This window comes from Capsicum annuum, chromosome 1 (genome assembly GCF_002878395.1).
Source record: "Capsicum annuum cultivar UCD-10X-F1 chromosome 1, UCD10Xv1.1, whole genome shotgun sequence".
Lineage (NCBI taxonomy): Eukaryota > Viridiplantae > Streptophyta > Magnoliopsida > Solanales > Solanaceae > Capsicum > Capsicum annuum.
Genome location: NC_061111.1, coordinates 245,040,413 through 245,058,603, shown reverse-complemented (window position 1 = coordinate 245,058,603; position 18,191 = coordinate 245,040,413). Strand labels below are relative to the sequence as shown.

General features: G+C 39.1%; 1 protein-coding gene across 2 annotated transcripts in view; it reads right to left on the bottom strand.

Annotated features, from left to right (window-relative positions):
* Window positions 1-1,913: 1,913 nt before the first annotated feature.
* The window catches only part of LOC107849575 (trihelix transcription factor GT-3b), a 37,313-nt gene continuing 21,035 nt past the window's right edge, over window positions 1,914-18,191 (bottom strand). For both annotated transcript variants that reach the window (XM_016694143.2, XM_016694135.2), the window contains exon 2: window positions 1,914-2,865. In XM_016694143.2, the coding sequence (XP_016549629.2) occupies window positions 2,236-2,865 (630 nt within the window). In that variant the 3' untranslated portion in view covers window positions 1,914-2,235. The remainder of the gene's footprint in view (window positions 2,866-18,191) is intronic.

Below are 18,191 nucleotides of genomic sequence, written 5' to 3'. Positions count from 1 at the left end.
AAATAAAATTTGAGAGACAAATAAGTATAGAAAGTTTAAAAAATATATTGATGGTATAGAGAGGCAAAATGATACTTGTAATATACTTAAAAAGTAAGAAAAGTTATTTTTTAAAGATATTTCTTATTGGGATCAAATATCTAAAGTCACCTATATTTAGGTCTATGGCATGCAATTTCCTGGTGCCTAATATAGCCCAGAAATTGATGGCCATTCAATTCGTAGAAAATCTTATGCGTTTGGGGCATAAGATAATTTCGTACTGCCCTGATTTTTAGCTCAATCAAATACAACTCATTTTTGAAGTGATCTCCAATTTAACTCAATATTAACTCATTTTTAAGATCTACTTTAATTTTAATTTCTTATTGGACATTTACTTGACTTTTCTATAAATGTGTTTTAACCTTGATTAGGACCCTACCCCCACCTGATCTTGACCTAGGGTTGGATTAGTGTTGGGGTCAGGTCTCTGATCAGGGTGGGATTCGAGGGTTAGGGTCAAGGGTCAAGTTCCTTTATGAGGTTGGAGTTTGGGTAAGTTTCGAGTTATGGGGTCCTTGGTCTGGGCAAGTCTCGAGGTTGATCTCCGACTAGAGTCAAAGTTGGGGTCCGGACTCTAAAGATTGAGCCTCGATAAATGGTAGGTGAAGGGTGGACCTGAGCAAAGGGCAGGGGTGGGATGGAGCGAGAGAAGATGGACCATTCAAAAAAATTGCGTCAAGTGAAGCGAGTCATGATCCAACCGATTTTTTGTATCACTTCAAGCAATTTTGGTCTAATTTTAGTTCAATATTAACTCAATTCATTTTAACTTGTCCAAATCCATCTATTTGATACCCTATTCATCATGTTTGGTTGAAAAGACAATCTTATGGTCGAACCTGAAAAGGGAAATATTGGGAAAAAGATAGTAGGGGCATTCATCAAACCAATTATGCATTATATATGTTTGATTTGATAAATTTACAATCTAAATCAAGTAAATAGTCGATTTTATTGCTTCTTAGCTTTTAAGTAGGGTTATTCACTTCATGGTTTGGTCTTTGCTAAATCAAACCAATTAAATAGTTGAATTTGTTGTTTTTTAGTTTTTAAGTATGGGTATTCATGGTTAGTTTTTATCTTTCTAAATAAAGACTAAACACATTATATCGATGTTAAATTTTACTAAACCAAATAAAAATTAGGTCGGTCTTTTAGGTCAATTTTGTTTGTTATGGTTTCTCTAGTACACCCTAGTTTTGAGCATTTCTTCATTTCAATTTGTTTGTTTATTTTTTCCATGTGAATAATGATACCAATTTGGAATAGAAAAATGCAGCTTTCAGAACATATTTAAAAACGAAGCATATATAATTTTACTCAATATTTGGAAAGCTTGAAATTGAAGCAACGTAAAATGCTTAGATTCCATAATCTAATCTCTCTTTCCTGCCTTATCGAAAGTGGCGGTATAGTGTAGGGGTCATTTGGTAGGAGGGATAAAGGATAATGAATAATTAATTCCAAGATTTATTTAAAGACGGGCTTATCCCATATTTGGTTGGAACAAAATGCATGGGATAACTTATACTAGGATTAGTTGTCCCAAAATTGTAGTATTATTTTTATCTTTTCTTAAGGATGGGATGACAAATCCTGAAATAGCTAATCCTGAAACTAATAATCCACGGATAACTTTCTTCCAACCAAACGACTTGTTATCAAATTTGTCTGTCCTCTAACCAAATTATGGCATCTACTTTTCTCTTTGTTGAATAGTCAAGCTCCACTTAGGTGAAGCCAACAAGGAGAGAGATATACCTTTAATAAGTCCTCCATTTATTCTCACGTGACGACATCTATGATTGCCAAATATTGGAAGACTGATCATTAGAATACGGAACTAACTAAAAAAAAAAAAACGAAACTGTATCACAAGAGCAATCGCAGCTCATTCATCGAGAAGCCACTACTTTACATTTACAAAACAATTCTCTCTTCTCCAAAGCTTAAAGTCAATCCTTCTTATCCACACCCAATTCAGCTCAATTAACTCCTCCTGTAAACATTTATAAGAATGAGAACATGAACCATGTATCATGAAGCCTGCAAATCTATCTTAGTTGGGACTTTCTACAACTTGGACATTCCTATTTCTATGTAAACCAAACTCTTAATTCCCCAAATATTTTTGAATCTACATACTTCTTCTTATATAAACCAGCAAACAGAATACAGTGAATCATTTTCTCAAGGATGATTTTCGCCGATAAGCTTGTTCAGAAGTGTACTCAACAGGGCATCCCTCTTTTCAGCTCGGCTCTCCTCTCTCGCTCTCCTTTGCTCCTCCCTCTCCCTCCAAGACTGTTCCATCATCATCCTATCCCTTTCAAGCTTCTCCATTGAAGATCGCCATTCCTGCTCGAATACTTCTCTTTCACGAGCGCGCTTCTCCATTGCCTCCCTCCATTGCATATCAATACTCAGCTGCTGCTGAAGGAACTCTCTAAGCATTTCTTGAATATTATCAACCGCTCTGCCAGTCTTGTTAATACTCCCTAAGCTGGCTTGTCTCGGAGGTTTTTCTGCATTGCTTGTTCTTGGCCGCTTTTCTTTTTCAGTTTTCTTTTTGCGAGCAACATTGCTTCTGGCTAATTTACCTTCATCACTCTCATTGGCATAACCTTCTTCATCTTCTGAGATTTCCTCTGATGAGTGATCTCCACTTGTTCTCCGAGGTCTCTTTCTTACTTGTTGGGAACCAGCCTCAGGTTCGAGCTGTAGTTGCTGTGCGTTATTCGTATTTGATGAAAAGAGTGCATGCAGGTCAGCGAAATATGGAAATTGTCCGCCATTATCTGGATCAGAGGTTCCCTTACCCTATGAAAGTTGACTCCATCAAAACAAAATCTAAAAGAAAAGGCAAATTTCACCAGAGCAAATTAAGACATAAAAAGGCTTTCTTTCTTTCTTCTTTTGCAACTTTTTAATCCGTCAGATAATGAGATAATCTAGTAGGTAATATCCACTACGAGCACCCAACAATAAGGGCCTAGTAGTCAACAAAGTGGGTTGAGAACCATGAGGTCTCAGCTGAATTTCTTCCCGTCTATCCTAGCCTTGGTGGACATAGTTTACCCGGTACCCGGTACATGTTGCTGGTGGGAGGTGGCAAGTACCACGTGGAATTAATCGAGATGCGCGAAGTTGACCCGGATACCATGGTTATAAAAAAAATATCCACTATGAAAACTCTTGTTATTAATAGGTCAAAAATCAGATGATGAGATTGTGATCCTCCTACATAGATCATCTTGGCTCATATCAACCACAAGAAGCCATCAAGAGGGACCAACTTTCAACACAAGACCTTGACGAAAATAAAAAATCATTTGATTTTTTTTACTTTAATACAGTAATTAGTAAAGAATTCTACAGAATAAATAGAAACTCATGCGAGTGGAATTTCAATAGTTGATGAACTAATAAAGACAAACGACACAATGAAGGGCTTAGTAATGCCGTGAAGTAGACATACACTTCGCATTCGTACTAATAGGACCAATTTACATACATGACCAAGAGTCAGGTTTTCTGTATGATAGGAAACCAATTTACAAAACCATGGAATTCTAGATGTGATAGGGGACAGAATTTTGGAGCACCTTTCAGCCAAAAGGAACAAGACGACACTGGATCTTACCAATAACATGACTTAGAAGAAAGCTGCAAACAGGTGATACAACAGCAAGAAAGAGGGCTCCCAGACAGGATGCAACTTAACTAAAACCGACTTTATCGTTTATGCATTAGCTTTTATCCTGACTTTGTTCTTCCTTGATCCTCTTTCAGCACAGTACTAAACATCCAAATAGATAGAATATATTCAAATCGGGAAAAGGGCCATATATACCCCTAAACTATGACTGTTCTTCCTTGATCCTCTTTCAGCACAGTACTAAACATCCAAATAGATAGAATATATTCAAATCGGGAAAAGGGCCATATATAACCCTAAACTATTCAAAATGGGTCAGTTTTACCCTCCGTTACTCTTCGACTCAAAAATGCTTCACCAATACATTTTTGACTGAAAAATATCCTCCAACTAGCAAATTAGTTAAAAATACCTTTCTTACTAACGGTTGCTCCAAAAACAAGGAAAGGGGGGCTAATTTTGAAACAAGGAAAGGGGGGCTAATTTTGCCCTTGAACTATTCAAAACTGTCCTAGTTCAAGGATATATATGACCATATGCAAATTGGATCACTGTCTATTGTTAATTAAGTTGATTCAGTCCATTTTCCTGCTGAAGTATGTGATGCAGGCAGACCAACTGTGGCTAAAATGTCATACCATGGGCATGGATATGCTAACAAGGCCATGTAATATTGGTGTTATCGGGCTAATTCTAGACGTAAACTGGAGGTATTGGCCCCCACTTATCTATTTTACAATAGCTTGCCAACTTATATTTCCAAATGTGGGGAAAATATCTTTTAGCCTGCAGTGCAAACCCCAGACTGGGTAATTGTGTTATATCAGAAAATAATTACATCATAGTCCTTAGGATGCATTTCAACTCTCAAAAATTAGGCAACAAGAATGAGCTTCTAGTGGAATTACGAACTATGCCTTCCATATATCATAATATGCACCCGTTTCCCCACTTCCTCAACCAGCCAGGAAGTTAGAAATTTTGCTAAAGTTGTTCAAAATTTGAAGTACTTAACGAAATAAAATTTGTCGATGGGTGCTCCAAAAATTTTAATCAAATTACATAATATTTAACTTAAGTCATAATACACTTGCAATAGAGCTAGCAATTCTATAAATCAAAATTATCACAAAGAAGTCAATAGAAGAAATTCCACTAGCAAATTCAAATATGTTGCTACAATTGTACACTACAAGGTCTTATCTGTTTTTACAATAAACTCATTAGGAATAATCCTAAACATTTTCCTTTCTACATAAAACAATAATCAAAGAAGGACAAAGCTAAAGTGGCAAAAGGTGTCAGATGAATATCCTTTGCCAAACAATTATACTGTGTATATAGATCAAATATTACTTAAATGCAGATATATTAAATCTTGAATAAGCTTGACGCAATTGAGAGCGGTAATGCAATTACAAAGGGTGTTCAAAATAATTTAAAGTGAAATGGTCACAACCTTGTAATTTTGATAGATTGAACTACTTCGGGGAAAAAAATAAGAAAGATCAAAATGGCATCATTTGGTTAATTTGACCTTTTTGATTAAAGATTAGGCAATAAACAAATCCCTACACAACACAAGCCAAAAGAAATATTTATCACCATTCTCAAAAAAAGAACACAAGACAAAAGAAAAAAGCAAACACAAACTTCCAAGCTTATTGAATTCCATCTCAATATCATAATAGAAATGGTAATGAGCAGCACAAATCAATTTTATTCTAATCGAAAAAAAAAAGAGAAAAAAAAAGAATTGAACCTGCTTCAGCGGAGACAAAAGGGTCTTTAGACTTGAAAGAGGTTTGCTTCTTCCGGTTTCTGTGCATTTGCGACGATAAGGTTTTTAAAATTTCAGCTTTTACGGATTTGTTTATACCCAAATATTACATTTTTAAGGAAAGGAAAATAGACCAAGCGACGCTGCTTTGGTCAGTTTTGTTTTATTCAGAGTAGGTGAGTGTAGCAAATAACTGATGTAGGATCCAAAAATCAAACCTGCAACTATCAAGTCATTTTAAACACCTTTTCACCATTGAGCTACCTCTCTCAATTGGTCAAGGGTGTTCTTTAATACATATGAATAAAAAGTAATAACACTGGATCTACATAAACTACAATCATCCGGTGAAGAATGTTCAACTTACAACCCTTTGGCAGCTACAACTTTGCTCTTGTCCCAACCCTGAAATTTTCTCTTTTTCATGAGAAGAATGAAAATTCTCTTCTTTTTATTTTAGGTTGGGGTTTGAGAATTAAGAAGCATATTGATCTTTCCTGAACTTGTAAGACCCCGTAAAATTTCGATCATTTTATTTTTGACGCTGCGCATGCATAATGGTAATTTTTTACTTGAATTATAGTAAGGGATGTTAAAAGGGTGTTTTGGGAAAGTTTCAAATTTTTGGAACGGGTTCGAGGCCATTTTGGAACCCCGAGGCAGTGAGAGTACGCAATAGTGGCGTGCAACGCCACTTAAGCTCTGCGATAGAAGCGTGGCACACTGGCTAGTCAACACGATAGCGGCGTGCCACGCTGCTATGTTATTTTCGTCCAATTTTTTTTTTCCACTTGGGGCAAAGGTTTTTGATCCTTTACCCCTTAAACGACTTAAAAACACCTAAATGACCCAACCACCTTCAATTATCAAGATCAAACCTTACTCTTTTCTTCTTTAACTCTCAAGTCAAGAAAATTTGAGGGTTCTACAAGGAATTCATCATTCGGGCTCTAAACTTCATTTTCTTCTATATTTCAGGCGTGTTTCTCATTCCCTAACTTGTATTTTACATTGCAGCATAAATTTATTCAATATTCATGTGTTTTGAATGAAAGGTTTGAAATTGGGTTGAAGGTTTTTGGTTGATAATACTTGAATTACTTTTCCCTTGTTCATGCTTTTATTAATGACTTTTGAAACTCAATTGGTGCATTGTTATACTGGTTGGAATAGGTGACATGAGTTTCACCAAAATTGATGAATTTTTGGCATGGTAATGACATTAATCTCAACCCACATTGAAATCTTGGTTTTAAATATAGATTTTTACACAATTTAATTTATTTTTTGAAAACATTGCATTGCATTAAAGGATAAACTGATAAAAAGGATTTCGATGCCCTTGGTGGCTATAGTTTGGATTTTTAAACCGTTAATTGTAGTCAATTTGGTTATATGAATTGGTTTGGCATAAATGGAATAACTTGCAACCATAATGGTATGCCAATATCATGTTGGAAAATGCCTTAATATAAGACTCCATGGTCAATGATTGGTTTATGTGCAAATTGTGTTAATTTGGGCCTAAAGGAAATTGTGTAGCTCACCGAGCAGATATAGTTTCGGGGGAACCAACACTGGAAACCACGTTTGCCAATGTTGGGGGTCTATATGACCATGTGTCTGATGCATACATTATATTTTGGACGGCAATCGTCTTGGTGTCTTTAGCCTTTCCTCCGTACATGCAGCTAACATGAACTGGGGCCCTTCCGGCAGGGGGGAGTCGGACCCATATAGCCCGTGGGTGCCTGGAATGTAGGTACGAGCTACATAGTGCAGGCTAATGTTTTAAACTATCATGTTAAAGGACCCTTGTCCCTATCCTGACATCATATATATATGTATAAATATTGTGCATGTGGTTTATGAATGGGTTGGTAAATGCGCTATTTTATTCCTTTCCCTTAAGTTACATGCCAGTGCTCGCCCCACTGACCATCCCCGGACACTGCATCGTTTCATGATGTAGGTTCTAAGGACTTTTCTGTTGCTTTTGTGCAGCGTTAGGCGGTTTAGTACTTCTGTTGATCGGCTGTGAAGTGGTGAGCCTCCATCCTTCGAAAGGCCCTGTCATTTCATTAGGTTTCCTTTATCATTTTAGTATTCATAGATTTCTTTTGTCATAGTCGGGGGCATATCATGACTTGGTTGGTATTCTTGATTTAGAGGCTTTTGTGGACAGGATTGGATGACATAAATACCTTGTTTTGACTCTTAGATTTTCATTTGATTCATCCATCTTTATTGCGACTTTCACTGTTTATTTTTATTATGCTCTTGAGGTAAGCTAAGGGGGCTTTCTCCGACCCATGGTGGGCTTGAGATGCCTGTCATAGCTAGGCTCGGGTTTGGATTGTGAAAAGCTTGGTATCAAAGCCAGGTTCAGGGTCGCTAGTGGACAAAGCCGTGTCGAGTAGAGTCCCTTTATGGGTGTGTAGCGTGCCACACTTATAAAGGGGGCTACAAGGCATTTAGGAATATTTCCCATCCTTGTGTTCTATTTCGTGCTATAGAGTCTAGTTATTATGAAACTTCTCTAACTCCTGATTGACTCGCGCTTCAGATCATGCCTCCCAAAAGATCTGACAGTCATAAAAGCTTCGCTAGAACGTCTATCCCACTTGAGGAAAATATGAAGAGAATTCATGCTACCAGTGTTTTGGACGGCGAAAGGCGACAAGGCCCCGCCTCGCCACGTGGCGAGGCGAGCGGCGAGGCGAGCGCCTTTTAAATGTACGACGACAATTAATATAAAAAATTAAAATAATATATAAATGATCAAAATTTCAATAACACTAATATATTAGGAAATATTTCAAGTCAAGAATTAAAAATAGAAAATTAAAATAATATATAAATGATCAAAATTTCAATAACACTAATATATTAGGAAATATTTCAAGTCAAGAATTAAAAATAGATAGTTGATAAAAAAAATTACATAATAAGGCTACAACAGCTTACTGGTTACTGTTACAGTAACAGTGTAAGGTTGTAACACTGTTACAGAATACAGCGGAAGCAGGAAGGAAAATAGAATAAGAAAAAAAGAAAGAGGAAGAAAAAAAACACCACCAAAATACAAGAATTGGACGCGGGATTAAGAAGAAGAAAGAAGAAAAAAAAATAGAAATCAGTAGTTCACTGCTTACCGGAGTAGAATAGCGAGTCGCCGAAGTACATTGCCGGTCGTCGGAATCGAACTTGTGAGATAAATGGTAGCAGCCGCAGTCACCAATTCGTAAGTTGGTAGAGTCAAAATGGATAAATAAGTTAAAATTAGCTTATATACCTAAAACCCTAATTTTTTTTAAAAAAATTAAAAGGCGGCGCCTTTGTCGCCATGTCGCCTCGCCACGCCATGTCGCCTTTCTCGCAAAGGCGACGCCTTTTGAATGTCGGCGACCAGGCCTCGCCTCGCCATTCGCCATTGCTCGCCTTCTACAACACTGCGCGTTACTAATGGAGTGCAGACCCAATCTAGGGTCTTTGCTCCTGACTGTACCGCTCCACGTAGGGTTCCACCAATCCCTACTAATCCTCCTCGGGCTTCCCGGACTGGTGATACTCATGCTTAGTCATCTCGGGGACATTTCGAATGCGCAGTTCCATCAGTTTATTCATATGCTTGCTCAAATTGTGGCATCACAATCTCGTCGATCTGATCATGTTGGTCCTGTTGCCAGTTCATTTAAAGCTACTCGAGTTGGCCAGTTTATGAGGTTGAATCCCCCAACCTCAACCTTTACAGGCTCTAAGGTTGAGGAGGATCCTCAGGGGTTTATTGATGAGATGGAGAAGATCTTTAGGGTGATGTATGCTATTGATTCAGAAGGTGTGGAGTTAGTTGGTTATCAGTTGAAGGATGTGGCTTACTAGTGGTATGAGGAATGGGAAGAGATGAGGGGTGATGATGCTGAGCCGGCGGTGTGGGATAAGTTTTCAGGTGTTTTTTTTTATCACTTGTTTCCTCAGGAGTTGAGAAAGGCTAAGGCCGAAGAGTTTGTGAACCTGAAGCAGGGTAAGATGAGTGTTAAGGAGCATGCACTGAAGTTCCAGTAGCTGTCCCGTTATGCTCCGGAGTTGGTGTCTAGTATGAGGTCCAGAATGAGGAAGTTTGCTTCTAGTTTGTCCCGTGATTTGGTGTTAGAGTGAAAGGCTGTTATGCTGAATAATGATATGGACATATCTAGGATGGTGGTTTACATGCAGCGGATGGAGGATGAGGAAAAAAAGCAGGTAGAGATGGGGAAAAGGCAGAACAAGAAATTTAGATATGCAGAGAAGGGTGCAAATAAGCAAAATAGTGGGAGGAATGGTAGGCAATGGACCAAGAAGAAAAATTGGGGAAATTCTTCTTCGACTGCTAGTGCTCTTTATCCCAAGATCGTCATTTTCAGGCTAGCAATGGTCTTAAGGCACGAGGTGCTCAATCTCAGGTCATGGAGCCTAGTCAACTCCACCCGATCCTCCTTGCCGTTTTTGTGGATAGCTTCACCGTGAATATTGTGAGGAGGGGAGGAATTTGTATTTTAATTGTGGGTACATATCTTGAATTTTTATTGAATAAAATACGACCCATGTGGTCTTTGATTCAAAAAAAAAAAAGAAAACAAAAGTGTTTTAATTGTGGTCAGCCTGGTCATCTACGGCGAAATTGTCCTATAGCTAAAGTTGCCACTGGAGCTAATAAAGTCCCGGTCGCCACTTCTTCGGCTCCTGCACCTAAGGGCGCCACTTCAGGTACTGGCAATGACCGGAATCACCTCTATGCACTTGTTATTCGCCAAGAATATGAGGCATCCGCAGATGTTGTCACTGATATTTTACAGCTCTTCTCTCGTGATGTTGTTTGTTTGATCCAGGTTCTATCCCATTTTATGTGACTCCTTATGTGGCTGTACACTTTAGTTTTGATCCTGAAAATATTTCCGACCCCTTTTCTGTTTCTACTCCTGTAGGTGAGTCTATAGTTGCCAAAAAAATCTATAGGGGTTGTGTCCATTCTTCATAGGGAAACATTGATGGATTTGATAGAACTTGATATGATGGATTTTGATGTAATTTTGGGGATGGCTCCATTCGTGCTATGCTTTTCTGGATTGTAGGACCCAAAAGATCAGTTTTCATTTTCCTAATGAACTGGTGATTGAATGGGAGGGGAGTTCCTTAGTACCCAAAGGAAGTTTATTTCTTATCTTAGAGCTCAGAAGTTGATTTCCAAATGGTGTTTGGATCATCTAGTTCAGGTTAAAGATTCACACTCTAAGGGTCTCTTTGCAATCTGTCCCTATGGTTAATGAGTTTCCCGAAGTTTTTCCAGATGATCTTCTTGGAATTTCTCCCGATAGGAAAATAGATTTCGGGATTGACCTTCTACCGAATACCCGTCCCATTTTCATTCCTCCTTATAAGATGGCTCTGGCTGAACAAAAAGAGCAATTGAAGATCTTCTTGATAAGGGTTTCATCCATCCTAGTATTTCTCCGTGGAGTGCTCCTATATTTTTCGTGCGAAAAAAAGATGGGTCTTTTCGGATGTGTATAGACTATCGTCAGTTGAATAAGGTTACAGTGAAAAATAAGTACCCTTTTCTCAAGATTGATGACCTATTCGATCAGCTTTAGGGTACTAGGTGTTTCTCGAAGATTAATCTCCGTTCGAGCTATCACCCGTTTAAAAAGACTGGTTTTTAGACCCGATATGGCCATTATGAGTTTTTGGTTATGTCATTTGGGTTGACTAATGCCCCGGCTGCTTTCATGGATCTTATGAATCGGGTGTTCAGGTAATTTCTGACGTTGTTTGTCATAGTCTTCATTGATGACATCATAGTGTACTCAAAAAGTGAGGAGGATCATGCCAATCACCTCCGACTTGGGGTACAAACTCTTAAGGATCAAAAATTGTATGCAAAATTTTCCAAGTGTGAATTTTGGCTTAGAAAACTTTGGCCAAGTGTTGTGACTTTTCTCGAGCATGTTGTTTCTAGTGAAGGGATCAAGATAGATCTACAAAAAGTTGAGGCAATTAAGAAGTGGCCTAGACTTATGACTCCAACCGACATTAGGAGCTTCTTGTGCTTGTCCGGGTATTATAGGAGGTTTGTGGAGAGTTTCTCATCTATTGTTGCCCTGTCGATGAAGCTAACTCAAAAAAGGTTAAGTTTTTGTGGTTTGATGCTTGTGAAGGCAGTTTTGAGAAGTTGAAAGATAAGTTGACTTCTACGCCTGTTCTGACCCTACCCGAGGGTACTGAAGGATTTGTTATGTATTGTGATGCGTCCCGACTTCCATGTAGGACTGAGTTGTGTGTTGATGCAGCATGATAAGGTTGCCTCCGATGCTTCCAGGCAGCTTAAGGTTCATGAGAGAAATTACCCGACTAACAATCTAGAGTTGGCGGTTGTGTCTTTGCTTTAAAGATTTGGTGTCATTACTTGTATGAGGTGCATGTGGACATTTATTAAGACCATAAGAGTTTGCAGTATGTGTTTACGCAGAAGGAATTGAACCTCAGGCAAAGTCGGTGGCTCAAATTGCTTAAGAATTACGACATGAGTTTACATGACCATCCAGGTAAAGCTAATGTTGTCGTTGATGCTCTTAGCAGGTTGTCTATGGGGAGCTTATCCCACGTGGAAGAGGAGAAAAGAGGACTGGTGAAGGATATTCACAGGCTGGCTAACTTGGGAGTTCGCCTCTTGAACTCTGAGGATAGAGGGGTAATCGTTCAAGAAGTGGTTAAATCATTTCTTGGTGTTGAGGTCAAAGAGAAACAGGTTTTGGATCCCATACTTATGCAAATTAAGGATGATGTGGGTCAGCAAAAGGGTTATGGCTTTCGAGATTCGGGGAGATGGCATCTTGAGGTATCAAGGAAGGTTCTGTGTTCCTGATGTAGATGGGCTGCGGGAAAGGATTTTGAACGAAGTTCATAAGTCGTAATATACAATTCATCCGGGTTCGACCAAAATGTATCATGACTTGAAGGAAATATACTGGTGGAATAATATGAAGAGAGATGTGGCGAACTTTGTTGCTGAATGTATAGTTTGTCAGCAAGTCAAGGTTGAGCATTTGAGGCCTGATGGCACGTCCCAAGAAATTAAATTGCCCATGTGGAAGTGGGAGATAATTAATATGGATTTCGTTACGGGTCTTCCGCGGTCTCGCAATCAGTATGATTATATTTGGGTCATAGTGGATAGAATGGCTAGGTCTGCTCACTTTTTGCCAGTAAGTACTAACTACTCAGGAGAGGATTATGTCCAGTTGTTTATTCAGGAAATCGTTAAGCTGCATAGGGCGACGGTGTCCATCATTTCACACCGAGGTACGCAGTTTTCTTCTCACTTCTGGCATTTGTTTCAGAAAGGTTTGGGTACACAGTTAAACCTTAGAACCGTTTTCCACCCTCAAACGGATGGAAAAGTGGAACGTTCTACTCAGAATTTAGAGGATACGCTAAGGGCCTGTGTGATTGATTTTAAAGGTAGTCGGGCTGACCATTTGCCTCTTATTGAGTTTGCTTATAACAATAGTTATCATTCCCGCATCCAGATGGCCCCTTTGAGGCCCTTTAGGGTAGAAGGTGCAGGTCTCCTATCAAATGGTTAGAGGTGGGTGAGACTAGGTTGTTTGACCCTGACTTGGTTCCAAGCCATGGCAAAGGTGAAGGTGATTAGAGAAAGACTTAAGACTGCTCAAAGTCGCCAAAAGTCTTATACAGATGTGAGGCAGAGGGAGTTGGAGTTTGAAGTTACCAATTGGGTATTCTTGAAGGTTTCTCCTGTAAAAGAAGTCATTGAGTTTTGGAATAAAGGGAAAGCTCAGTCCCCAATATATTGATCTGTATCAGATTGTATCAAATTGTAAGGAGAATTGGGAATGTCGCTTATGAATTAGATTTACCAGCAAGATTGGCCTCCATTCATCCAGTTTTCCGTGTATCCATGCTTAAGAAGTGTGTGGGTTACCCTTCTTTGATAGTGCTTGTTGAGGACGTTAGTGTTAAGGATTCGTTGTCTTATGAGGAAGTGAAAAAGGGCAGCCCAATGCACAAAAGTTACCGCAATATGCACTGTCCAGGAAAGGGCCTACCACAAAGGTGTATTGTATGCAGTCTTACCTTGCATTTCCGCCAAAGGCTATTTCCAAGGCTTGAACCCATGACCTCCTGGTCACATGGCAGTAACTTTACCAGTTACTCTAAGGCTCCCCTTCTGTCTTATGAGGAAGTCCCAGTTGAAATATTGGATAGGCAGGTTCGTAGATTGAGAACTAAGGATATAGTTTCGATGAAGGTTCTTTGGAAAATCAAAGGATGGAAGAAGCTACATGGGAGTCTAAAGAAGACATGAAAGCCAAATACCCGTACTTGTTCCCAACGTTGGATGAAAGTACTTCAGGTATGATTTTTATTTCCCTCTTGTAGCATTTCAAATTTGTCATTGGATTCCACTGTACTCTCTCTATTATCGTGTAAAAAATGTCCTAACTTCTCATTCGGGAACGAATGATCCTAAAGGGAATAATGTAAGACCCCGTAAAATTTCGATCATTTTATTTTTAACCCTCCCGCGTACATAATGGTAATTTTTGACTTGAATTATAGTAAGGGATGTTAAAAAGGTGTTTTGGGAAAGTTCTTGAATTTAGAAAGGGGTTCAGAAGTTTTTGGTATTCTTGGTTTAGAAGTTTTTGTGGACAGGATTGGGATGTCATAGATACCTTGTTTTGACTCTTAAAATTTTCATTTGATTCATCCATCTTTATTACTATTTTGGTTAGCTTCCGCTGTTAATTTTATTATGCTCTTGAGGAAAGGCTAAGGGAGCTGTCTTCGGCCCATGGTGGGCTTGAGATGCCCGTCACGCCCATCCCCGGGTTTAGGTTGTGACACTTTTAGGTTTGGGTTGTGACACTTTTACTGCGCGAATAAATTTTGCAACTCCAGGAAGCAAACCATTCGTACTGCTTCTCAAGTTGTTTCCTCTAAGTTTTAAGAAATGTATAGAAAACAAATTTGTCAAGTTAACTGAATCGAAGGAGATAAAAGAGCAATGACTTGTTGAAGGTGAGAAGTTTGGGTTTCTTCCTCGAAGGAGGAACAAACTGTATTATCCTTTACAGCAAGTGGTGAAGGATTAAATCAAAAAAGTAGACAATTAACTTACCACTAATAGATCTCAGGCAACCAAACCTTGACTAAATGACCAGATAAATTTACCCCTATTGGCACTCATGCAATATACCTTGCCCTAATGATATGAATCAAAATACGGAAACGAAAGATAAAATACGAAAATGGAAATAACAAAGGAGAATGATAAATAGATAGACACAAGAAGAGGAAAAGTAAGCAAATCAAAGGTTTATTAAGCCATTGACCCTCAAACGATTATCCTACAACGAGCACCTAACTCCTACGAAGACCTCATGGGAAATTAATGCACTTGCAAGCAACGTTTCAAAGCAAAGTTTATCAAAAGCTTTCAACAAGCTTTGAACACTCTCAAGTGTATTTTCATCAAGCATTAACTAAGGGAAAAAAGGAAAATCCTAGCTATTTATAACCAAGGGCTATTTATTACAAAATTGGCCCAAAAGTGACCCTAATGAAAATGGCCCAGTTGGGAGATAATCCATCGCCAAATGCTTTGACGATAATGCCAAAGCGCTCCTTCCATCGCCCCTGTGCTAAAGTGCTCCTCCCATCGCCCAACTCTCACGGTGGATCACAAAACTCATCTCCATCGCCAAAGTCATCAATTGGCTTGTGACTTCGATGATTCCCTTCCCTTTTGGTGAGTTCATCCTTTTCACTTTGGCGATCCTTTATTCCTTCTATGGTGAGTTGTTCAACTTGACTACAAATGAGGGGTCTTAGGGCAACTCAGACTGTATCATCCTCTCTTTCTTGAAGAGAATTAGTATTCTTTGCATAGATAAAGAATTTGTATCCACCATTATCATCATAGTATTCAGGAAGATTCTTGGAATGGGCAAGATTCATAACTCGCTTCTTGTTGGCAAGACCTCTTCGATTGGCACATTGTTGGCAAGCATAATTAGGTGGTGACATCCCTATCCATGTTATATCCTCCGCATCTTCACCAAAGTCATCACCTTCCCCTATGCAGTCATCTTCTTGCTCCACTTCCTCCTTGTAGTATGAATCTACTTCTCGAAGAATAATTGCTCTCTGGGTAGGACACTCACTCATTCGATAACCCTATCCTTGATATTTAAAACAATGGATGCCTTTAAGACCATTGGGCGGGTTTTTGTTACCTCCTTCTCTTGGGGTACCTTGGAGCATTCTTCTCAAAAGACTTCTTGAATTCGGCGCCTTGATTCCAAATTGAGGACACTTGATCTCCTTCCCTAGGCTTGATGGCTTTCTCTGTTTTGATATCTTGTTCAACATCGATAGCCACTTCTAAAATATCATCCATTCGGGCAAACTCGTTTATCGACATTCTAGAGACGATTTCTTGATTCAACCGCACCTTGAATCGAATCTTGGTATGCTTTTCGTCCTCGTAATCAAGTTTCAAGAGTAAGTTTTGGAATTCGTCATACAATCATAGTACGCTTCTACACTCGTCTTCTTGCCTCAAGTTGCACAACATAGCAAGCAACCCTTGCCTATGCCTCTCTAACACATACTTAGTCCTCATGATGGCCTTCATTGCTTGCCATGATGGCCTTCATTGCTTGCCATGATGGATAATGCCCTGCATGAAGGACCCCATGTATTCTCTTTGCCGATTCCCACCAATTCAATGCATATCCTTCAAATTGAGCAACATCATAGGTAGTCTTCTTAACATCGTCCAAAGCATTATCTTGGAAGATCCTATCACATTGCGACTCCCATTTGAGATATCCTTCGAGATCACTACCCCCTTAAAACTAGGAAGAGTGGCCTTGATAGAATTGAGGCCCATGACACGACCTCCATACCCGCCTTGGTCCCTTGGTCTATTCCCTTGAGCACCATACCCATAACCTCCTTCTATGGGTTTCTCAAACTCACTTTGAACTCCTACGGCTTGATTGGGTAGATTTTGGTTTTGTGGAGATTGATAGGTGGATTTTGGTTTTATAGTACTTGGTAGGGTGGGTTTTGGTCGTGTGGCACTTCATGGGGTAGATAGTAGGGTGGATTGAGACCTTGTGGCACTTAGTAGGGAGGAATTTGAAGGTATGGGGCTTGACGGTGGATTTTGGGGCATTTGTTGGGTTTGGTTAAATTCTAATGATCGAGCTAGTAGCTACATTTCGCAATGTTTGATTGGTATTAGTAGGAGGTAATGGAACGTTCACTTGCATCAGAGGGTAGATCATTTGGTGTAGGGTTCTAGGAGAGATAGTAGCAGAAGTTTCCTGGGTGTGTCCACTTGAGGACTTGAGGACACTTGGAGGTTGTTTTGAGTAGAATTTGAGTTAAGGTACCCCTCCACATTTACCATCCCTCCATCCATACCTCATTATCCTTCCATCCACGTTCGACAGCCTCTCATCTACGTTTGACATTCTCTCATTCATCACATTCATATCTTATCGCATCTCCATGATAGCCTCCACTAAGGTATCAAAGTTTGCTCCACCTGTGGTAAGCTGGGTTTCATCTCCCGGTGCCATGGTACCTATCAATAAGACACTCAACACAAGTAACAAACAATGTTAACGTTAGTGAAATCAAAACTCCCAATCACCGGGGCTTTCACACCTCGATTGCCTCATGATTTGCTCGATTAAGTTGAACTTTGCTTGTTCCCCTTGGTATACAAAATGTCAATTTTGCTACTCTAGGTTAGAACAGATTCTTGTTCAGGGAAGAACATACGACTCGATTAAAACTACAGGACTTGAAACAAAAAGTAACGACGAGAATGAAAACAAGAAAAGCACAAAAGAAAATAGAACTTAAGAAAGATTGGACTCAAAAGACTAATCAAGCAACCAAGTTGATCAAATACTAGTTGATAATTATTAGTTTAGGAATCAAGAGAATGGATTAGAACCCAGAGAAAGGCAACTAAGATGATAAAACCTGAGATTGATTGGACAAAGTGTAGTTTGGATCGCCAAAGTGTGTGTACATCGCCCAAACTTGACCCTGTATCGCGGAACTTAACATTCTGTAAAGTTAAGTTTGGTGATGGACTTGAGCTATTCGGCGATTCCTCATGGACTTCAGTGATGGGGTAAAGGGTGTGCCAAAGTTGGCAGTCTGTGCACCTGAATGAAACCACGAATTTTAAGGTTTTTGTGGCCCCAGTTGTACTTTTTTCCTTGTCCTTTTCCTCTTTTAAAATATTTCTATTTTGTATTAACACTTATCCTTTCCTTTTTCTCTCTTTCCTAGGATCAAACACCAGCTTTTGAAAGATTCCTTTGCCTTGAAGATTTGAAGGACCTCAAGAACACCAAGAACAATACAAATATTCAAAATTCATAACTCCCTCAATTTGGCTCAAATTCACGAAATTTTAAACCAAGGCTCCTCTCACTATGGAAAACAATCCCCAATGCCTTTGAACCCTCAAATACAAGCCTAAAATTCCAAATCTAAGAACCCACTTCCATTTTCTTCAAACTGCAAAGTCAAAATGGTGAATCTTCATAATCGCTCCAATCAAAACCAAATTTCAGATCTAGACCTAAATAATACTAGAGAAAACAAATCTAGTAT